Raw genomic sequence first — 24364 nt, forward strand, 5'->3', positions numbered from 1 at the left:
ATGTGCTTCACCTTTATGGAAACAAAATTGGAATGCACTCTGCTATTAAAAATGTGTTTTTACTAATTAGCGTTTGTCATCCACTTTGACATATACTGAGCTCTTACTGTACTGATGATGCCCTGGACGATTTGATTCAATACTCACTACAACTCATAACGTAGGTATTACTGGTGTTCTCATTTTGCAGGTGAGGAAAGTGAAAGTCAAAAAGATTAGATAGCTCACCTAAGTGCCAAAGCTAGGTCTCAAAAAGTCAGTCCTTTGGGCTCCAGAGCCTGTTCTGAGAGCCTCGACACTAGATTGCTTGCCATTAGAGGAGAACAGTTTCCATCCCTGTCTTCTAACTCTACCAAATTAACTTGGCGCTCAGAACTTGGTCTCCCACATACAGATACACTTTTAAGAAACATTTCCCAACTCTCAGAGTTAGTTTCTTTTAAAAGGTAGGAATGAAGAAACAAAACTTGGAAAATCATCCTCTTCTGGCAAAGTAGACAGGTAAATCCGGGAACCTTTTAATTTACAAATGGAATTCCCAGTTTGACCATTGTTCAGAGACCATGGATGGGCAAACTAGGGCCATTGGGCTAAATCGAACCAATTGTTGGTTTTCGTGTAGCTCGAGATCTAAAAATGATTTTTTACATTTTTAAATGGTTGCGGAAAAAAAAAAACAGTCACAATGTGATATGTGAAAATTATATGAAATTTACCAAGAGTGAGCCCTAATATTATTAACTATGAATGCTGGGTGATAATGTGTCAGTATGGGTTCACTGATTGTAATAAGTGTATCTCTTTGATTGGGATATTGATCGTGAAAGAGACTGTGGCTGTGTGGGGACACAGAGTATATGGGAAATCTCTACTTTCTGCTCAGTTTTGCTGTGAATCTAAAACTTTTTAAAATAAAGTCTATTAAAATAGATATATATAAATAAACATGGCCACACCCATTTGTTTATTATCTATGGCTGGTTTTATACTACAAGTATAGAGTTGTTGAGACCAGATGGCCTGAAAAATCTAAAATATTTGATATATGAAAAAATGTTGCCAACCATAAGTACATAAAGCTGTACTTATTTACATTCAGTTCATTGCAACTGATAAAGACTAAAATTCTGGTTGAGATTGTTGCCCCTGGAGTTAAACTTCCAGGGTTCCTAATCCTCCCTTTTGCACTTACTAGTTGAGATGTGCTTAACCTCACTAGTCTCAGTTGACTCATCTTTTAAGTGAATCAAAATAGAATACTTATGGCACTATTTTAAGAATTAAGCCAGGCGTGGTGGCTCAAGCCTGTAATCCCAGCACTTTGGGAGGCCGAGGCCGGTGGATCACAAGGTCAAGAGATGGAGACCATCCTGGTCAACACGGGGAAACCCCGTCTCTACTAAAAATACAAAAAATTAGCTGGGCATGGTGGTGCGTGCCTGTAATCCCAGCTACTCGTGAGGCTGAGGCAGGAGAATTGCCTGAACTCAGGAGGCGGAGGTTGCGGTGAGCCGAGATCGCACATAGCACTCCAGCCTGGGTAACAAGAGTGAAACTCCGTCTCAAAAAAAAAAAAAAATTAAATGAGTCACTACACATGAAGCACTAAATACATATTAGTAATAATTTAGTTTGATTTTTAGATGTTGCATTCCTCTTATGGCCTTCTTTTTTAGGCTATGAATATATTTTTGTCAACTATTTTGAAATCTACTTTGTTTATATGAGGGATACATGTGTATGCCCAGAAATCATCTCTTTATTTACCAGGAGCTTTAACATGACATGGTTATGTTTCTTGCTTCTATTTTACCATCCAGTTTTGTCCTTCTTGATCAGAATTAGCTCCAAAGTAGTAGAAGTTACTCTATTACTTTCTCTGTCTTCCTAAATGAAAAGTTGTCAGCTTAACAAAAGCCAGGAACCAGTATGTCTTCTCCAAATTTCTTGCTGATATATATGCATTTTATTTTCAGAGAACATTTATTCAAACATTTTTGCCATTTCCTGATTCTTATACAATGACAGTACATTCCATATTATTATCTGAGCTTATTTCACATGAAATCATTAAATGACAGCAAAAAATGTAGCTGAGTCACTATTCTGAAGATTTGCAAAGATTCTCATTCACTAGCAAAAAATGTTAACACTATTATTAACCAGGAAGTTCTGGATAGACTGGAACTCCAAAGGCCAAACAGCACCTACTCATAAGCTACATAATTAGGTTCTGTCATTTTAATAAAAGATATTTAGATTAAACTCCCATTTGTTGAGCAGCCATTATGTGCTATATCTTTTTCTGGACTTAAAATCCTTCCCTTCCAACACTGTTACCAGCTTTAAAGGCCAAGACAACGAGTCAGGCTTTGGACTTTTAAAGTTCTTCAACCCTTCTAGCTGGTCACTTTGGACAAATAATATTATTTTTCTGAAGCTGTTTTCTATTTTGAAAAGTAGGAATAATATGAGTTGCCTGACTGAGCAATTGTAGGAATCAAGGTAATCTACAGAAATAATTTAGTCAGTATGATCGAGACACATAAAATATTTTTCTTTCCTTCATGACCTGTTAATCCCACAAAATGCGTTTACAAGCAATTTCCACATCAGCTCATTCCTGGAAAACTCAAGGAGTTATTTTTTCACCTGCTGAAATTCAGGATCTCAGTTTATCAGTGTCAGAGCCAAAGCCACCTCCATTATCTCACTTAGACGGAAAAGCTGCGCCAGTGGTCCCTATATGGCTGGACTGTTGGCAGTGTATCCTTAGCAACTAGAAAGAGTTTTCTCAAACATTTTTGCTGGGGAAGGTGGGGAGCTCACAAATTGTTCTTTGCCTCCAGGTGTCTTAATTTTCTTCATTGCCAGTTTTTCAGAGCTTGGGTAACAACTCACAAGTAGGGCCCGGAGTGCGATGAGGCAAGTCAAGTGTCTAGGGTGCAAAATGTGAGGTGTCTAGACACCAAAGATGTCTAGGTGTCTAAGAGGTACTCACTCTCCGGGGCACGTGAGATTTCAACATCAATGACTTTTTCTTTCTTAGTTGCTGTGTCATGAGAATGTTTGGCCTTACTATATATATATGTATTTTTTTTAAAGATGGGGTTTCACCATGATGGCGATGCAGGTCTTGAACTCCTGACCCCAGGTGATCCACCCACCTCGGCCTCCCAAAGTGCTAGGATTACAGGTGTGAGCCAACGCGCCCGGCCTCGGCCTATTTTTGAAAGCTGTACTTATTTACAGAAGTGTGGCCAATTGTCTTAGTGATGCAAGAGATTCAGAATGGGAAAGAAAAAGTCAGCGATATCCTAGTCAATTTTGATTAAACTCTCTTCAAGTCCATGTTGGAGTTTAAATGCCCACTTGAGGGATTCTTGATATGGATGAGGCTCCTGCAAAGCTCTAAGCACATATTCGAAGCAAGTGGGAAGCTTTTCAGGTGTTACTTTGGTGTTTTTTTTTTTTTTTTTTTTCCCAGCTCCTGCTTTCTGGCTTCCAAATCTGGGGCGATGTCTCCCCACGTTAGATTACCCTAGTTCCTGCTCCAGATCGCCTCCCCTCTGCCCCGCCAGAACCCAGCAGTTCAAAAATTGAATTTGGGACAGGAGGGGCACGCCAGAGCGCAGCTGTTTCTGGAGCCTGCGGCAGCGGTGGCGAACCACCGGGTGGCGACCGTGAGCGCCGGGCGATGCTCAGACACCTGGAGACCCTGCCTGAGGATGCGGCCAAGGCCTTGGGGAAAGGTGAGTCCTCTCCTTGGAGTCCACGAGCTGGGGACGCCGCGTGACCGGGCATGTTGGCTTTGGCGGAGCTGCTGGTTTTGACCTGAAGACCAGTGGGGCAGGGAGGGACTTGGAGAGCTCCCCGCAGAAAAGCCACGGGCAGCAGTGTCCTCTCTGGGACTTGGAGCTCGCACAGCCATCCTGGGATCCGGGCAAACGAGTGAGCTCCTTCCCCACCGGGCTGACTAGCCTCTCCTTTCCCTGTCACCCTCCACCGCTGCTCTGCAGGAAGCCAGCCCCCAGGGCCAGTCCCAGAGGGCCTGATCCGCATCTACAGCATGAGGTTCTGCCCCTGTTCTCACAGGACCCGCCTCGTCCTCCAAGCCAAAGGCATCAGGTGAGAAGCGGGAACCCAGAGGCCCCTCTCTTCCCCAGCAAACCCAGACCTCACAGGAGCCCGGGAATGTTTAACATCTGGGGCCCCCTGCTCAGATTTTAGAGGGGGCTCCCTGTCCCATTTTCCGGAGGCAGTGTCAACAAATAATTAGCAAAGGGCAGACTTTTTTTTTTTTAGCAGGCCCTACCGAAATTAAGAGCCCTTTTCTGAGTCACACCTGTGCATGAAACTTCAAGGCCAGCACAGAGTAAACTGAATGACGGGGCTGGTGAACTGCTTCCCTCCCATAATGTTTGTTTAGGAAGCGCACAGCCAAGGCTACTGAGGCCTCCCCTAGCTGCTGCACGAAGTAGTTCCCCACCACACCTCAAACATCAAACAAAGGTACCTCTGTTTCCTTTCTTTATTGAACTTACTGCGTCCAACATTTTCTGATTTGTTCATCCGTCTCCCCTCCCCAGCTCCCTTCACCCATGTGAGTTTTCGAGGGTAGGAACTCTTTTTTATTCATGAGCTAGAAGAGAGCCTGTCACATAGTGGGTGCTTAAAAAATATCTGTTAAATGAATGAACAGATCTTTCCAAACAATTACATAGAGGGAATTGCTATCAAGAGATTGTTTCACATTCTTCCAGAAGGAAGTTTGCAAGACTAGCTCCAGCAGGTCTGGATTTGGAAGGCAGAGCAGTTTTGCTGGGGTGTGGTCTGCATAATACAGCTGGCCTCCGAGCTAGAGTGTTGAGAATATGTCACACCAGGCTCCCAACCCTTGTCTTGGAGAGTCCGTCACAAGGGGGTGACCTCCGAGTTTCAGACTCATGTCAGAAAAATACAAAGACAATAAAGAGATGTTTTAAATAAAATTATGTAAATCTGACTTGTTGAGTATGTAGGGCATGTATTTCCAGATTCTTCCCTTTTGCTTAAATTAAGTTGACTCAAGGTTACTTTTTTTGAGGAAAATAGCAATAACTGGATGTTTTCCCCATTTGGTGGTAAGTTATCAGCTTAGGAGCTGATGCATTTCTTTAGGGCAGGGTTTCTCAACCTTGGCACTGCTGACAATTTGGGCCAGATAATTCTTCACTGGAGAGATGGGATAGAACCTGCCCTTTGTATCACTGGATGTTTAGCAGTCTCCTTGATCTCTACCCATTCAATGACAGCAGAGTCGCTCTTCCCTATCCCCACCTCCAGTTGTGACAACAAAACAATGTCTCCAGACATTCTGATACGTCCCTGGGGAAGGAAGGCAAAAATCACTTCTGGTTGAGACCTACCGCTTTAGGTTTTTTAGGTCTTGCTATGTGGCCTACACTGGTCTTGAACTCTTGGGCTCAAGCAATCCTCCCACCTTGGCCTCTCAAAGTGCTGAGATTATAGGTGTGAGCCACTGTGTCCAGCCTCTGCTCTAGGTTTTTAAGACAATCTCCTAGACTGAGCAACAGATGTTCCCATTTGTTTCCTTTCATCTTCTTTTTTCTTTTTCTTTCTTTCTTTCTTTTTTTTTTTCTTTGAGACAGTGTCTCACTCTGCCACCAAGGCTAGAGTGCAGTGGTGTGATCTTGGCTCACTGCAACCTCTACCTCCTGGGTTAAAGTGATTCTTGTGCCTCGCCCTCGCCCTCCCCAGTAGCTGGGATTACAGGTGGGTGCCACTATGCCCGGCTCACTTTTTTTTTTTTTGTATTTTTAGTAGAGACAGGGTTTCACCAGGTTGGCCAGACTGGTCTTGAACTTCTGACCTCAAATGATCCACCTTCCTCAGTGCCTCCCGGCGTGCTGGGATAACAGGCGTGTCACCACACCCAGCTCCTTTCAACTTTTTAAACATATGTTCATGCTTCTGGCAACTTTATAGTTACCTAAATAATAATAGTATTATGTGAACATCTAAATAATAATGATATTATTTGAACATCTAATAATTAGAAGAAGAATTAAAAAGTTACTGCATGCTTATGTGCTAGGCACTGTCTTAAACACTTTATACATATTCACTTACTTGATCATCACAACAGGACCAAGAGATGGGTATAATTATTAGCCCCCATTTTATAACTGAGAACACTGAACACAGAGAGGTTAGGAATTTGGTTAAGGTTCCAAGCTAGACTGCCCAGTCTGATGCCAGAACTCATGCTCTTAATTGTTAATATTTGCCATATTCTGGAGGCCGGGCGTGGTGGCTCAAGCCTGTAATCCCAGCACTTTGGGAGGCCGAGGCGGGTGGATCACGAGGTCGAGAGATCGAGACCATCCTGGTCAACATGGTGAAACCCCGTCTCTACTAAAAATACAAGAAATTAGCTGGGCATGGTGGCTCGTGTCTGTAATCCGAGCTACTCAGGAGGCTGAGGCAGGAGAATTGCCTGACCCCAGGAGGCGGAGGTTGCGGTGAGCCGAGATCGCGCCATTGCACTCCAGCCTGGGTAACAAGAGCGAAACTCCGTCTCAAAAAAAAAAAAAAAAAAAAAAATTTGCCATATTCTGTATTTTCAAGCTGTAAAATGTGCTAAACTCTCTCATGCCATGGTGAAGTGCATGAGCTCTGAATCTGTCTGCCTTGCTCTGATCTTGGCTCTACTACTTGATGATTCTTCTTCTTCCTCTTCCTCTTCTTTCTCCTTCTTCTCCTCCTCCTCCTCCTCTTCTTTCTCTTTCTTCTTTCTTCTTTTGAGATGGAGCCTCTCTTGCCCAGGCTGGAGTGCAGTGGCATGATCTCAGCTCACTGCAACATCCATATCCCATGTTCAAGTGATTCTTCTGCCTCAGCCTCCAAGTAGCTGGGGTTAAAGGCACCTGCCACCATGCCCAGCTAATTTTTTGTATATTTTAGTAGAGACGGGGTTTCGCCATGTTGGCCAGGCTGGTCTTGAACTCCTGACCTCAGATGAGCCGCCTGCCTCAGCTTCCCAAAGTGCTGGGATTACAGGCATGAGCCACAGTGCCTGGCCGGCTCTGCTACTTCTTAGTGGGTGGTACTGGGTGTGAGATTCAACCTCCTTGAGCCTTCTTTCCTATGAGGTGAGCCTACTTCTTGGGGAATTAATGTGGAACAACTGAGACAAGGCATAGAGAACATCCAACACATCTTACTGGCAGGAAGGAAGGAAGATGATGATATGATGTATTTTATACGAAACTTAAACTTTAAAAATCTTAATTGCAAATTTTAACCTTTAAACTGATTGCTTCTGCTTTCAAGCAGAGTGCCTGCCCACAGATGCCGCTCATTTTTGTTCTGTCTTGTTTTCTTTTTGCTTTTGAAGACATGAAGTTGTCAACATTAACCTGAAAAACAAGCCTGAATGGTACTACACAAAGCACCCTTTTGGCCAAATTCCTGTCCTGGAGACTAGCCAATGTCAACTGATCTATGACTCTGTTATCACTTGTGAGTACCTGGATGACGCTTATCCAGGAAGGAAGCTGTTTCCATATGACCCTTATCAACGAGCTTGGCAAAAGATGTTGTTGGAGCTATTTCATAAGGTATATTCAATTTAAGAATCCACTCACACTCTATTTTACTTTGTATGTTTTTCCCAGACCTCAATCCATTTTAAAGCCAAGCAATGGTGAACTGTTTTGTTTTGATACCATGTAAGCCTCAGGAGATTACCTAGCATGGAATTAGGGTAGAGTATGGCCACTGATATTAAAGTTAAAGGCTTAACTGCTAGGTACTTCTCCATTTCAACTGGCAATCTCAGGAGGTATGGTTATGACATGGCAATCTCCATGTGACTTGAAGCAGGAATATAGAAAGAACCAAAAACTGGTGATTCTTAAAGGGAATATTTCTCTGTCTTCAGGTAAAAAGTAATGGAGTGTAAATATTACACCTAGAAGGTGATGCTTTTTTTTTTTTTTTTGAGACAGAGTGTTGCTCTGTCACCCAGGCTGGAGTGCAGTGGTGTAATCTCACTCACTGCAACCTCTGCCTTCTGGGTTTAAGCAATTCTCCTGCCTCAGCATCCCACGTAGCTGGGATTACAGGTGCATGCCACCACACCCAGCTAATTTTTGTATTTTTAGTAGAGATGGGGTTTCACCATATTGGCCAGGCTGGTCTTGGACTCCTGACCTCAAGTGTTCTGCCTGCATTGACCTCCCAAAGTGCTAGGATTACAGATGTGAGCCACTGCGCCCAGCCGGTGATGCTCTTTAGAAGTATAAGAGTGCCTGCTGTCCAGAAAATGTGAAGAATACAGAAATGGTGATGGCTTCGATAATGAAAAAAAATGGAGAAATTTTAAGATGGTGTCTTTGAAAAGGAATTTTTAAAAACCTCAATGATGTTAACAGCTGACCTATATCGAGTACTTATGATGTACCGGGTACTGTCCTAATTACTTTGTAGGGGCTAACTCCTTTAATCCAACTGCCCTTTGAAGTGGGTACCGCTATCGTATCTACTTTTCAGATGAGGACACTGAGTCTTAGAGAGGCTGAGTGTCCCGCCTAAGAATGTATAACATGCAAGCAGCTAAGGAGCACTGCAGAAACCCTCCTGAAGCACCCTGTTTTCCCAGGGTACTATGAGAAGTACATTCCTGGCTGGGCGCGGTGGCTCAAGCCTGTAATCCCAGCACTTTGGGAGGCCGAGGCGGGTGGATCACGAGGTCAAGAGATCGAGACCATCCTGGTCAACATGGTGAAACGCCGTCTCTACTAAAAAAATACAAAAATTAGCTGGGTGTGGTGGCGCAGCCTGTAGTCCCAGCTACTTGGGAGGCTGAGGTAGGAGAATTGCTTGAACCCAGGAGGGGGAGGTTGTGGTGAGCCAAGACTGTGCCATTGCACTCCAGCCTGGGTAACAAGAGCAAAACTCTGTCTCAAAAAAAAAAAAAAAAAAAAAAAAGAGAAGTACATTCCTACTGAGAAGTAGATTCCCGGAACCACAGAGGTAACCTAGTGCCCCTCACAGGGAGCTTGGGGCAGGGGGCGTTCTGTATGTGGATGCTGGCTGGAGTTATAAAGCTTTGCTGCCTGTTCAGGCAGAGCAGGAACATAAAGTTTCCGAAGACTTCTCCACTGAGAACCTGTATCCTCTGATTAGGTCCCACAATTAACCAAGAACTGCCTGGTAGCGTTGAGATGTGGGAGAGAATGCACTGGCCTGAAGGCAGCCCTGCGTCAGGAATTCTGCAACCTGGAAGAGGTATAAAAAGGGGTCCCTCTCCTGGTCAGTTACAATAGAGGAAGCCAGGCAGGGTCACTAACCTGGTCACTCTGACACCTGCTTTCACAGGCTTATTCTTTCTGCCAGACTTTGGTAAGTCAGGCTTCTGATCATCTGATTGTATGTTTGGCCTTCTCTAACCTCCTCTGGAATTATTCTGGAAAATCTGATGAGTTTGGGAGGACATGTCACGAGTTGCTTCCTTTTCCAGAGTCACCCCATCTCCCTGAGTATCTCTGCATGGCTTCTGTAGCTTCTGCCAATGAGGTCAAGGTCTGTAAAAGTTAGGGATTGTATTTGGCTGCTGGCAAAGGGAGTCTAACTACTATAAAATCATGTTTATAAGGGTTTAATCTCTCACATAACATTCTCGCAGATGTTATAAGGGTTGATTCTCTCACATACAGTGGCTCATACCTGTGATCCCAGCACTTTGGGAGGCTGAAGTGGGAGGACCACTTGAGCCCAGGAGTTTAGGATCAGCCTAGGCAACGTAGCAAGACCCCACCCCTACAAAAATAATTTTAAAAAATTAGCCAAGCATAACGTTGCATACCTGTAGTACCAACTACTTAGGAGGCTGAGGCAGGAGGATTGCTTGAGCCTGGGAGATCAAGCCTGCAGTGAGCTATGATTGCACCACTGCACTCTAGCCTGGGCAACAGAGTAAGTAAGACTCCAACTTAAAAAAAAAAAAAAAAGTCAGAGGTAGACAGTTAAAGGCCTATTTTGAGGGCTTCTTCTGATGTTATCAGGAACTGAAGCTCTTTCTCTTTATGGGCCCTGTCATCCTTAGCGCAACAGTACAAGGCTATCATCCTCAAAATAACAAGATAGCTGCTGTCACTGCAGCCATCACATCCAAGTTCCAGGCTCTGAAAAGGAGAATATAAAGAAAAAATGGCAAATGGCCATGTCCCTCTAAAGGGTTTTAAATCCTACCAGAAATTCTACCCAATGGCTATTTACATTGGCCAGAACTTAGTTGTAGGGTCATAACTATCTTAGGGAAGGCTGGGAAAGATAGTCTTTTAGCTGGGATACGCTGAATAAAATCAGGGGTCTGTAATTAAGGAAGAAGGGAAAAATGGGTGTGAGTGGCAGGAGCACTCTTTACCAGTAGGTCCTTCATTAACCTGGCAGTAATGGATCTATTTACTCTGTACTTCTAGAATAATCTGGAAGGCAGTTATTTGACTTCATTTATTTTTGTTCCAGAAACTGATAAATTCCCCTTATGGGTGGGTGGTTTCTCTATTGGCAGCCAGAGAATATGATGTTTATCCCCTTAAGGGAAGACTGGCTATTGATACTCTTCTATTTGACCTTTTTTTTTTTTTAAAGATGGGGTTTCACCATATTGGTCAGGCTGATCTCGAATTTCTGACCTCAGGTGATCCACCCACCTCAGCCTCCCAAAGTGCTGGGATTACAGGCGTGAGCCACTGTCCCCAGTTTATTTGACCTTTATCAAGTGGAAACAGATTAAATGTATTACCATTTCCAGTTGCCTATCTTAGATTTGTACAGTTGAGTATTTATGGATGACAAATGGACATGCGTAGGAAATGTCAACCTTTTATCCTGAGGTCACCAACTGTGCCCTTGACCCCGAAGAGGCCGTATGATGTGGTGGAAAGAGTCTTAGATCTTAGGCTTGGCCTTACTGAATTCCAGAACCTTGGGCGAGGTCTTGTACCTTTCTGGGCCTTGGTTTTCCCATCTGTGAAATGAGGGATTGCTTTGAAATGTGTGTTCCTCAGAGCCTCTGGGTTCTGCAGGGGACTGCCCAGCAAGTGGAAGCCTGGTAGATGGTTCCAGACACTGCTTCACTCAGGTCAACACTGCCTTTAGTCACCGTGTTCAATCTGACATCTGATAAGATGGCATTTGGGGAGAGAGGAAAGCTGCTGCTTTAAAAAAGAAGTTTGAAACATCGTGTGAATAGAGAATGTATAGTCTTTATTTTAAAGATCAGCTGCATGGACCCCATCATGCCTAGTGATCTCACAGATAAACAAATGCTAGACCAGGGAAAGGAACTGGGGGGAAAAAACCTCTTTGAATTCAAAGATACAGTAATTGAAACATTTTCATCAGACTCCCTCCTACCTCCATTGGGATGGTGGATGAACTTTCTAAATTACAGATTGCTACATGAAAGTACAGGATTATAATGGAGATACGGTTCTTCTTCAATCAGGGGTCTTTTCCAGAGCAAGTGAACCAGTATTTTGTGCCATGAATCTTACTGCAGATACTTTGCATACATTATCTCATTTAATCTTTCTAACAACCTTCTTGGGTACAAATGGTACTAGTCCTGTTTTGCAAATTGGAGTAGCCTCTCTGTAAAGGTATTAGGAGTAAAGCACTAGGTATTAGGAGTAAAAAAAATTAAATACTATGGAGAACCAGCTTGGCTGGAGGGACCCCCTTCCCTCCACCCCCCACAGGCAGTGCTGAAGGCAATGAGAGGCAGACACCCAGATAGAACAGTAAAGTGGGTCTATCCGGGGGACCAGCAGCCTTCCAAACTGAGAGCCTCAGGGGCTGACAGCATTCCAGGCTGAAGGCCCTGAGCAGATTCTGATCCACGTATTTATTCTCTCTTAGCAGGTGATTAATGAACAGGTGTTCTATATTTTCTCATAACTCAAAAATATACCAAATAGGCAGCTGTTGCCCACTTACCACTAACTACAGACAAACTAAAAGGTATTCTCCACCAGGGAGCCATAAGGGCAGGGTCAGATATCTCAAAGAATTGTTTTAACCGGTGTATGATATTTATACATTGTCCTGCCACTTTGAAATGCCCCAAGTGGTTGGCTAGGTTTTCCTTGCCACTGTTCTTCCTAGCAAACAATATATTCTCTGATACACTCAGCATTCATCAATATTCATAAACTTACTATTTTTCAACAAAATACCCTCAAGAGGCTCAAAGCCTGGATGAGGAGATAGGCTGTTATGCCCATTTAAAACCTGGGTGTGTGGAGTGCTAGGCTGGAGACATGCATATGAGAAGGCTGGTGTGTAGATAGTGCCTCTGTTGAGTCTTAGGATGAATTAGAGGCGCAAGGGCGAGAGTCTGGTGTGTTTGGCAAACAATAGTGAGGGGTTGGCAGCGAGGGAGTGATTGGTAAGAGGCGAACGTGGAGGGTGGATGAAAGTCAGATGCTAAAAGGCCTTTCTACTGTGCCCAGGGATGTGTACTTTATTTCTGAGTTGATGGTGAGTAACTGAAGCCTGTCAATCAGGAGAGTGGAGTACTCCTTCATGCTTTTAAAAGTATTTAGTCCATCACTTGGGAGGGGGAGGTGGCAGTGAGCCAAGACTGCACCAGTGCACTCCAGCCTGGGTGACAGAGTAAGACTCTGTCTCAAAATAAATAAATAAATAAAAGTATTCAGCCCAGCTGGGCACAGTGGCTCACCCCTGTAATCCCAGCACTTTGAGAAGCTGAGGTGGGAGGATCACTTGAGCCCAGGAGTTTGAGACCAGCCTTGGCAACAAGGTGAAACTTCACTTCTACAAAAAATGCAAAATGTTAGCTTGGCATGTGGTTCATGCCTGTAGTCCTAGGCACTTGGGAGGCTGAGGTGGGAGGATCATTGGAGCTCAGGAGGTTGAGGCTACAGTGCGGTATAATTGCACCACTGCATTCCATCCTGGATAACAGAGTGAGATCCTGTCTCAAAAACAAAAATGTTCAGCCCAGCAGTATGGTAGACTATGGATTAGAGTGACCAAGAGCAGGGACAGGGAAGGGACAAAGAGCACCCCACTAACGAGGCTGGAGAGGAAGGTTTAATTAGAGAAATTTTGAGGCATTAAGATGAGATGGAATCTGAAGAAGGAGTAGGAGTTATCGAGCATGGTTTCCAAGTGTGTGGCCAGTAAATGTGATGCTTTTCATTAGGAGTTTGAGGGAGGACACATTTTGTCAAATTTGAGGTGTTGATGGGATATTCATGTGCGGACAGAGCTTAGAAGAGCAATGTATGGTTTCTGCTAGACCTTTGGAATGGTTTTATGGGCCATGAGCTTTAACCAGAGAGATTAGGAATGTCGTCAGTGGTGAGGTGATAAATGTTTAACAATCAATTTTCTCTGAAAAGAGAAAGAAAAAGAAAAAGCACTGATTTATAGCATTTGCTGATTTGGGTGGTGTAAATACTTCCACCAAGGCTAATTTTGAGCTACCAATATGCTATCTCCAAACTCAAGAGCTGGCAAAAGTTGTGGTCGGCTCCAGCATGTCATTGAATAAGACGTTTCACTTTATCTTCAGTAACTGAGCCCCAGAAACACCATTATTAACCAGCCTCTGTGTAGGTAGCTTTCACTGACACTATTTAACAACCCTTGAGAATTCCACATTGTCCTAACAGGTTTGAATGTTGTTTTGCCTCATAGAATGTTAACAAGAATTGTAATTACAGCTGGGCCTGGTGGCTCACACTTATAATCCAGGCACTTTGGGTGGCCAAGGAGGGAGGATCACTTGAGGCCAGGAGTTCAAGACCAGCCTGGACAACACAGTGAGACCATCTCTCTATTAAAAATAGAAAAAGTTAACTAATCATGGTGGCATGTGTCTGTAGTCCCAGCTTCACAGAGGCTGAGGCAGGAGGATCTCTTGTATCCAGGAGTTTGAGCTTGCAATGAGCTGTGATCATGCCACTGCACTCTGGCCTGAGTGACATAGCAAGACCCTGTCTTAAAAACAAACAAGCAAAAGAACTGTAACTACAATGGAGGCAGTATTGAAATCTGCAAACATGACCAGTGAACTTGAATTATATGACCCATTCCTTTCATTCCTTTAAATGCCAGTATATTTATTCTAGTGAAATTGAAATTTGTCAGAATATTTTTAATGGAGATGATCTGATTTACGCAACTCTTTCACATGGTTTTGCACTGTCAGGATTTTATGTGAGCTAAAAACATATTAGATACACATTGTCTTCCTGAGTAATAAGCAAACCAAGATTTCATGCATAATCTTCTGCTTATATTATCCTCAAACAAAAGGCTCAGTTCACCTTTGGTGGCCTTAAACTCTGTCACTTTCTTCTTTTGAAATAAGTGCATTGCCTAACTTTTTAAGTTTTTGTTTTTTTAAAAAAATCTGGTTTCAGGTGGGTTCAGTGGCTCATGCCTATAATCTCAGCACTTTCGGAGGCTGAGGCAGGCAGATCATTTGAGTCCAGGAGTTTGAGAGATAAGACTGGGCAACATGGCAAAACTTCATCTCTACAAAAAATACAAAAATTAGCTGGATGTGGTGGTGCACACCTGTGGTCACTGCTACTTGGGAGGCTGAGGTGGAAGGATCACTTGAGTTCAGAAGGTCAAGGTTGCAGTGAGCTATGATCATGCCACTGCACTCCAGCCTGGATTACAGAGTGAGACTCTGTCTCAAAAAAAATTCCATCAAAATCAAAGATTTATTGTGCTTGTTATATAACCATATTTTTCTCTAATATCTTTTACAATTCTTTGAGATATATTACTGCTGCTTTTCTTATCAAACTAGCAGCCTGCTCACTGGCTTTCCTGTTCTGAACACTGGCATGAGTTTTAAAACTACAACACTTGTCTTATCTTGCTGCACTTTATTTCTTTGAGCAGATTTTCTAGCCTTTACTGAATTGTTAGTTTAAGCAGCACACAGTTTTTAGTTTTATTCTTTTTCAGGTATTGACTTTCCCATTTCAAAATGACACTTGAGCCAGGCTTCCTTTGATCTTTGTGGATTTGAATGTGGCAGGACCTCTTGGTGTCACTTTTTATCAGTGCTCGCCAAAAATATTTTCATTATGGAAGTAGTCCAATCAAATCCAAGTGTAGTGCAAGGTAGGATTTGGTCAGATTTCCTTGAGGCTACAGAGTTTTGCTTTAAATCTAAAAAGTGTTTGTGGCTTATGAATTGTTTCTGCACTCTTGACTGTTGCTTGGTCCTTTCTTCGTCATCATCAGAGCTCCGTAAAGGAGAGTAGAGAGAGGATAACGTAAATAATGCTGAAGTAGCACTGAGGGATGAGAACTGGCCCAGCAACTGAAGTCTTCATCTGCCGGCAGCCACAGGGCACTTTATGATTTTGCTTCTTGGCATTCAACCACCTGCCTTGGGGTGCTTCACTTTGCATTTCCATGCAGAGTTTCCCATATTGCCAAATTTGATTATGTGCCTTGTGTGTAGCAGTTTGCATGAGGCCAAATTTGCATAAGTTACGTGTGCATCACCCAGGAGCATCTGTAGTTAAATACTTTATTGATTCTGAATTTCACCCATAATCTTAATTTTTTCTTTTCTTTTCTTTTCCTCTTTAAGAGATGGGGGTCTCCCTCTCTTGCCCAGGTGGGGGTTCAGTGACACAGTCAGGGCTCACTGTCGTCTTGAGCCCCTGGGCTCAAGCAACACTTCCACCTCAGCCTCCCGAGTAGCTGGGATTACAGGCTCAAGCCACCGAGCCTGCCTTCATTATCTTAATTATTATTATTATTATTATTATTATTATTTTGAGTCAGGGTGTCATTCTGTCACCCAGGCTGGAGTGCAGTGGTGCAATCACAGCTCACTGCAGCCTCAACCTCCTGGGCTTAAGTGATTCTCCCACCTCAACCTTCCGAGTAGCTGGGATCACAGGTGCAGGCCACCATGCCCTACTATTTTTTGTTTTGTTTTTTGTTTGTTTTAATTTTTTGCAGTGACGAGGTCTCACTATGTTGCTCAGGCTGGTCTTGAACTCCTAGGCTCAAGTGATCCTCCCACTTCAGCCTCTCAAAGTGCTATGATTACAGACATGAGCCACTACACCTGGTAATCTTAATGTTTAATCTGTCCTTTCTTCTCATCAAAAAAGACATTTATCCAAGTTAGATTATATTGTCCTAGTTTAGTTTTGCCTTTGCTCTTTCTCAGTTTTTATTAATTTCCAGTGAAGAAATTATTTATATATTCCTTAAGTGTTTCTCCTTTGATAAATCTCCTTTGATTTCTCCTTTGATATCCTAAGAAAGTTTACACCTGGTTAATTTGTCACTGAAAATAATTTTCTGTAGCCTTTTATATATAGCAGACTACAAGCTAAATTTTTTATCAACTAAGTTAATGTGTCCACAAACTAAATTCATTGTTACCAGATATTTTTAATAAGAGTTTAATAAGAATTCAGATATAATTCATATGCCACAAAACTCACCCTTTTCAAGGGTACAATTCAGTGGCTTTTGGTATATTAAGAGAGTTGTGCAACCATCACCACTATTTAATTTCAGAGCATTTTTAAATCATCCCCCAAAGAAACTTCTCACTTACAAGCCGTCATTTCCCATTTCTTGTCAATCCTCCTGGCCACACGCAACCACTAATCTGCTTTCTGCCTCTGTGGATTGACTTATTCTAGACACTTCATATAAGTGGAATCCTACACTATGTAGCCTTTCATTAGCTATTTTTACACGCCATAATGTTCTTTAGGTTCATCCTTCATTCCTTTTTATGGCTGAATAACATCCCATGTGTGAATACACACATTTCGTTTATCCATGTCTGGGAAGTTTCCACTCTTTGGCTAACATGGATAATGCTGCTGTGAACACTGGGAAAGTTTTTACATGAACACGTGTCATTTCTCTTCGATTTGCTAGCTGATTTAGCGTGTCTACTAACATGCCGTTTTAGTTGTAGCCACCATTCTTTCACACTCGGGAACTGGTTATCCCCGACTCAGGATGCCTTGTTGTGTATTAGTGCTGTTGCTAGGTCAGTTACTTCATTCATCATCCAATTCTGACAGCTGCTTTCTAGATAAACTGATATTTGCTGTACTTCTTTCAATAGCCTTCTAATATACCCTCTCCCATCACGTAAATAATAGAATAATAATTATTCTTATTATTTAAAAATTAATTTTACTCTCCTCCAAGTATAAAGCAATACTTGTTCATTAGAGAGAATTTGGAAACTACAGGAAAACACAGAAACTAAGGAAAAAAAATCATAATCCCACTACCCGGAAACAACTACTGTTAATATCTTGGGGACTGGCCAGGCGCGGTGGCTCAAGCCTGTAATCCCAGCACTTTGGGAGGCTGAGGCGGGTGGATCACGAGGTCGAGAGATCGAGACCATCCTGGTCAACGTGGTGAAACCCTGTCTCTACTAAAAATACAAAAAATTAGCTGGGCATGGTGGCGCGTGCCTGTAATCCCAGCTACTCAGGAGGCTGAGGCAGGAGAATTGCTTGAACCCAGGAGGCGGAGGTCGCGGTGAGCTGAGATCGTGCCATTGCACTCCAGCCTGGGTAACAAGAGCGACACTCTGTCTCAAAAAAAAAAAAAAAAAATATCTTGGGGACTTTTTTTGTTGTTGTTGTTTTTTCTGTCCTTTTCTATATATTTTATGTAGTTGAAACTTGGTTACTGTTATGATGTAAAGATTCCTCACACCTCTTGCCTTTTTATTTTGAGACAGGGTCTTACTCGGTTGCCCAGGCTGGAATAGGGGGTGCAGTCATGGCTCACTGCAAGCTTGAATTCCTGAGTTCAAGGGAGTCTCCCAGCTAAGCCTCCCAAGTAGCCGGGACTACAGGTGTGTGCCACCATGCCTAGCTGGTTTTCTTTTTAACTTTTGTAGAGACAGGGTCTCCCTCTGTTGTCCAGGCTGGTGTCAAAGTCCTGAGCTCAAGTGACTCACCTGCCTTGGCCTCCCAAAACGTTTGGATTACGGACAGGAGCCACCATGCCTGGTCAATTTTTATAAATTCTATAAATGTTTATTTACATGTATAAGAGCGTTTCTTAGAGCAGCAGCATTATTTGTGACGGTGACAAATTAGAAACAATATTCATTAGACGGTGAGTGGTTAAGTAAATCATATCCGTCTTGTGGAATTCTGTGGAACGGTTGAAAACGAATGAGGTAAATCTATGTGTACTGACATTAAAAGATTGCCTAGAAATATTAAGTAGATCACACAGTAATCCAGGTGGTATGAGACCATTTTAGTAGAAGAAAACAAAACGTAACCATGCAGGTGTGCATATACATGTAACTAAGTGGCTGGAAAAATATCTAGAGAGAAACACATCCACCTCCTGATAGTGTCTCACACTGGGAAGGGGACTGATTAGAAGGGGGTGGGAGCCGGGTGCAGTGGCTCAAGCCTGTAATCCCAGCACTTTGGGAGGCCGAGGCGGGTGGATCACAAGGTCAAGAGATCGAGACCATCCTGGTCAACAAGGTGAAACCCCGTCTCTACTAAAAATACAAAAATTAGCTGGGCATGGTGGTGCGTGCCTATAGTCCCAGCTACTTGGGAGGCTGAGGCAGGAGAATTGCTTGAACCCAGGAGGCGGAGGTTGCGGTGAGCCGAGATCGCGCCATTGCACTCCAGCCTGGGTAACAAGCACGAAACTCTGTCTAAAAAAAAAAAGAATTGTGGTGGGAAAGAAAAGTGGTTAAGGGCAGGGATGGGGAGGAAGATTTTGCCTTTTGCACTGTTTTCTGTGTTTGAATTTTTTTTTAAAAAAAATGATGGACATGTATTTCTCTATTATATATGTAATTTTTAAAAGCAGAAAAAGACACTTAATGTCTGCATACTTTGCCATGTTTATAAACGATAAAGTTATTTATCCAGCACACTAATTAGGTGTGTTTACACTGTTTCTAGTCCTTTACCAGTTTGAACGAGGCTGCAGGGAACAACAGCTTCGTTGCATAAAAAGCATTCTCTCTATTTTAGACTGTGTTCTTAAGCTGGACTTTCTGGAGTGGAGCTACCAGATCAAAGGGTATGATGAGCATGTTGGAGCTGTGGGCTGTATTTCACTAAATTGCTTCCCAAAAGACTTGTGTTGTTTGCCCCTCACCAGCAGTATGTGAAAATGCCCTTTGCCCTGTCTCCTTTTCACTGGTGGGAGATTTCATTCAAAAAGATATTTGCTTGTTAAGTAATATTCGCAGTGGAGATGTACTGTAGTTCCTTGTTGCTGACCGAATGAATATTTATTTGATTGCCAGGGAAGTGGAAGGTATGTCCCCAAAGTATGTCACCTCTTGCTCCTGGTCTTATAAAACTTGTCTGTTCAGTTCAGGGGCTTTGCCTGTCTGCCCAGCAGAGTCTTACTAATTTTCCTTGTTGATTTTTAAAGGTCCTTTTAAAGCGTTCCTTGCATAGAAAGGATGTTTGACTGATTTTAAAACACATTTTCTTTTCTTTTGACTTTTAATTTAGCTGATATATTTTGCAGGTGGAAGTAAAGCATTTGAAAGTATTGTACTGTGAGGCTTTCCTGCTATGATTCCCTCCACTGTTTTATGTGTAGGAATCCTCTCCCCATTTCAGACTTGTTAGTCATTTTCATCCACCACCAATCACTTTACAGACTTTTGACTGGTCAAGCATTGCCCTCTTAGCTTTCCCCCGACACTACCATACAAATATATTGTGGTCTTTTTGTTTTTTATTTTTGAGACAGGGTCTTCCTCTTGTCACCCAGGCTGGAGTGCAGTGGCATGATCATGGCTCAGTGTAGCCTCCACCTCCTGGGCTCAGGTGGTCTTTCCACCTCAGCCTGCTGAGTGTCTAGGATTACAGGTGCGCACAACTATGCCTGGCTAATTTTGTGTATTTTTTTTAGAGACGGGATTTCGCCATGTTGCCCAGACTGGTTTCAAACTTCTGGGCTCAAGTGATCCTCCCACTTTGGTCTCCCAAAGTACTGGGATTACGGGTGTGAGCCACCAAGCTCAGCCCTGTGAATATATTTTGAACAAAAGAATTAGCTAATTACAAGGATGCCAGCATAGAATTTTTGGAGTGGTCCTTTAATCCTGAAATATTGACAAGTTGTCTTCCGCATCTTCATAGGAGAATCTAGGTCATAACTGACGGGCAGCAGGAGGGGCATGTTCTGCTGCAGGTCCTGCTTCTAAGGCTCCTTCCCAGAGGAGAAAATGGTCTTAAATATGCCTGAGGTTTGTTCCGTACCCTAGGTTTGTTTTACAGGGAACTGGTTCATCACATGGTTAGCTCAGCCTCCGCTATATAATTTTAGCAGGGATCTCAGATTTGAAATCTTGACCTCCATTTATCTTTTAGGAACTCAAAACATTTCTGCCCTGCAAAAGACCTGAATTCTCAAAAGAAGACACACAAATAGCAAACAGACATAGGAAAATGTGCTCAGCATCACTGATCATCAGAGAAAGGCAAATCAAAACTACAATGAGATACCATTTCACCCCAGTTAAAATGGCTTATATCTCAAAGACAGGCAGTAACAAATGCTGGTGAGGATGTGGAGAAAAGGGAACCCTTGTACACTGGGGCGGGAATGTAAATTAGTACAACCATTATGGAGAATGATTTGCAGGTTGCTAAAAAAACAAAAAATTGAGCTACCATATGATCCAGCAATCCCACTGCTGGGTACACACCCAAACAAAAGGAAATAACTGCACTCCTAAGTTTGTTGCAGCACTATTTACAATAGCTAAGATCTGAAAGCAGCCTAAGTGTCCATGAACAGAGGAATGGACAAAGAAAATGTGGTACAGGCTGAGTGTGGTGGCTCACTTGCGTAATCCCAGTACTTTGGGAGGCAGAGGCTAGCGGATGACTTGAGATCAGGAGTTCACAACCAACCTGGCCAACATAGTAAAACCCTGTCTCTACTGAAAATACAAAAATTAGCTGGCCTGGTGGTGCATGCCTGTAATCCCAGCTACTCAGGAGGCTGAGGCAGGAGAACTGCCTGAACCTGGCAGGCAGAGGTTACAGGGAGCTGAGATCACACCACTGCACTCCAGTCTGGGTTACAGAGTGATACTCTGTCTCAAAAAAAAAAAAAAAAAAAAGGGCCAGGCTCGGTGGCTCACGCCTATAATCCCAGCACTTTGGGAGGCCGAGATGGGTGGATTACGAGGTCAAGAGATTGAGACCATCCTGGTCAACATGGTGAAACCCCGTCTCTACTAAAAATGCAAAACACTAGCTGGGCGTGGTGGTGCATGCCTGTATTCCCAGCTACTCAGGAGGCTGAGGCGGGAGAATTGCCTGAACCCAGGAGGCAGAGGTTGCGGTGAGCCGAGATCGCGCCATTGCACTCCAGCCTGGGTAACAAGAGCGAAACTCCGTCTCAAAACAAAAAAAAGAAAGAAAATGTAGTACATCAACACAATGGAGTACTATTCAGTCATAAAAAGAATGAGATCCTGTCACTTGCAACATGGATGAACCAGAGATGATCGTGTGAAGTATAATAAGCCAGGCACAGAAAGACAAACATCGCATGTTGCCACTTATTCGTGGGATCTAAAAATCAAAACAATTGAACTCATGAACATAGAGAGTAGAAGGATAGTTACCAGAAGCTAGGAAGGGTAGTGTGGGCTGGCAGGGAGGTGGGGATGATTAATGGGTACAAAAAACATAGAAAGAATGAATAAGACCTACTATCTGATAGCACCACCTGGTGACTATCACCAATAATGACTTAATTGCACATTAAAAATAAAAGAGTGTGATTGGATTGTTTGTAACTCTAAGGATAAATGCTTGAGGGAGTCGATCCCCCATTCTTCATGATGTGCTTATTTCTCATTGCATACCCGGACCAAAATGTCTCATGTACCCCATAAACATATATTCCTACTATGTGCCCACAAAAATAAAAATATTAATAAAAGATTTCTGCCCTGACATTGAGTACTTTTCTGCTGCTTCTGGAAAAGGGCCAGTATTGCTGATGTACTTGCAGGTAGTTTTGTGTCTTTTTAGGGGCAGCAGAAGGTGGAGGATGGCTTCTGCCTTTTTTTCAGGGGCAGAGAGTAGGGGATGGCTTCTGCTTTTTCAGAACTATTTTCATGTGGAAAAACTCTTTCTTCCTTCTCCCGCAAGTACAGTAGTCCCCCCACTGGGAGCCGCCACGCTGTTTTGGGATTGGCAATCTGGCATTTCTTGGCAATGGTGTAGATGGTGGTGAAGGTGAGGTGGCCGCTTCAAGGTTTGAAGCTCAATGAGGCTGAACCAAAGAGTTGAAGACTGGAGCTCTCTTGAATGCCTGGTTTGGAGAAGTCTGGGATTCTCTTCTCTTACTGATCTTGTTTATCTCTCAAAAACTTTGCAGATTTCTTCCTGTTGAACGTTCTTGGGGAGCCGCGGCCAACGTGCCTCTCACTGATGGCCACCAGGGGGAGCCCCGGGTTCTTCCTCCTTCCCCTTGTGTTCCAGGGCGCACCTCAAAACGCTGACGTTCTCCTTCGTCCTTCTAGGGGCGCCCGAGGGGCCCTCGCAGAAGATGAGGTGCTTTTCCAGCCAAGCGTCTCCCGTGCAGGGCCTGGGACCAGTGTCCCCACCCCCCACCCCCGTTCTACCAAGCAGTCCCTTCCTCTTCATTTGCATTGCTTGCCCTCTACCCCTCATCACATCCGTAGTCTTATTTTTCAGGGAATTGGAGAACAGAACATTTTAAAATAGTTTTTTTTTTCTTTTTTTTTTTGAGACTGAGTCTCGCTCTGTCGCCCAGGCTGCAGTGCAGCGGCGTGATCTCGGCTCACTGCAACCTCTGCCTCCTGGGTTCAAGCAATTCTGCCTCAGCCTCCTGAGTAGCTGGGATTACAGGTACGCGCCACAATGCCCAGCTAATTTGTGTGTGTGTGTGTTTTTAATAGAAACTGGGTTTCACTATATTGGCCAGGCTGGTCTCGAACTCTTGACCTTGTGATCCACACCCCTCGGCCTCCAAAAATGCTGGGATTACAGGTGTGAGCCACCGTGCCTAGTCCATTAAAATAGATTTTTCTAATATTCCAGAAGGTCAAACACCTTTCTGCAAAATATCATACTAAAGGGGAAGTAATTTTACATGTCTGGAAGGTATGATTTTGCATTAGAAAGGAGCTCTTTTATTGAAAAAGTCCTAAAGACTCCAGCAAACCTCTTGAACTCCTAAGGCTGAATTGACAATGTGTCAGTGTTTTCAGAAAATCTGAGGGCTAGAAGCTACAGCCTCAGTTCCCTCCTCTGCCATTTGTAGAAGCCTTATAGGGGATATCTGGGGCCTTTGAAAAAAAGTACTTCCTAAGTAGGCTATTTTGCTTTGCTTGCTCATACAAATAAATGACAGTGGTTCTGAAAGTGAGGGATGCCATTGTGAAGGAAGCTATTCAACATTAAGAATGGCCAATATCTTTTTTTTTTTTTTTCTGTCTTTTGAGATGGGGTCTTGCTGTGTTTGTTGGCCAGGCTGGAATGCAATGATGTGATCATAGCTCACTGCAGCCTTGAACTCCTGGGTACCACTACACCTGGCTAATTTTTTTATTTTTTTGTAAAATAAAAGAATAAACAACAAGGACTCAATAGGTGCCCCTGGCTGGTTTCAAACTCCTGGCCTGAAGAGATCCTTCCACTTTGACCTCCCAAAGTGTTGGGATTACAGGCGTAAGCCACAGTGCCGGACCACCAAACCAATATCTTTTTTTTTTTTTTTTTTTTTTTTTTTGAGACAGGGTCTTGCTGTGTCACCCAGGCTGGAGTGCCGTGGCGTGATCACTGCTCACTTCACCCTCAACCTCCCAGGCTCAGGTGGTCCTCCCATCTCAACTTCCTGAGTAACTGGGACTGCAGGCTCATACCACAATGCCCAGTTAGTGTTTTTGTAGAGATGGGGTTTCGCTATGTTGCCCAGGCTGGTCTCGAACTCCTGGGCTCAAGCAATCTGTCCATCTCAGCCTCCCAAAGTGCTGGGATTACAAGCATGAGCCACCGTGCCTGGCTGTATCTTTATATGTGATTTATAATCAGGTAGGAGAACATAGAATTCTTTAAAATGACAGATTTGATGTTAACATAACTACTGCTAAGTGGATCTAGATCTAACACCCACTTCTTATTCTGTTCCTGATGATAAAACACTTAGGAAAGACAAGACATTTGAAGTTAAGACTGTCAGTTTACTTTGCCTCTGCCTCTATCCTACAATTTCTTCGGAGGAGCAGTTGGCTGTAAATGCAAGAGACTTG

The 24364-nt window shown here is 43.3% G+C and overlaps 1 protein-coding gene across 4 annotated transcripts in view; it reads left to right on the forward strand.

Moving 5' to 3' along the window:
• The window catches only part of GSTO2 (glutathione S-transferase omega 2), a 32557-nt gene that overhangs the window by 1950 nt on the left and 6243 nt on the right, over window positions 1-24364 (forward strand). For 3 of the 4 annotated variants that reach the window (XM_074382849.1, XM_010333106.2, XM_039464968.2), the window contains exons 2-5: window positions 3488-3752; window positions 4020-4128; window positions 7400-7622; window positions 9193-9294. In XM_074382849.1, the coding sequence (XP_074238950.1) occupies window positions 3698-3752; window positions 4020-4128; window positions 7400-7622; window positions 9193-9294 (489 nt within the window). In that variant the 5' untranslated portion in view covers window positions 3488-3697. The remainder of the gene's footprint in view (window positions 1-3487; window positions 3753-4019; window positions 4129-7399; window positions 7623-9192; window positions 9295-24364) is intronic. The other variant, XM_010333108.2, reaches the window with a different exon arrangement.

This window comes from Saimiri boliviensis, chromosome 12 (genome assembly GCF_048565385.1).
Source record: "Saimiri boliviensis isolate mSaiBol1 chromosome 12, mSaiBol1.pri, whole genome shotgun sequence".
In the NCBI taxonomy this organism is placed as follows: domain Eukaryota; kingdom Metazoa; phylum Chordata; class Mammalia; order Primates; family Cebidae; genus Saimiri; species Saimiri boliviensis.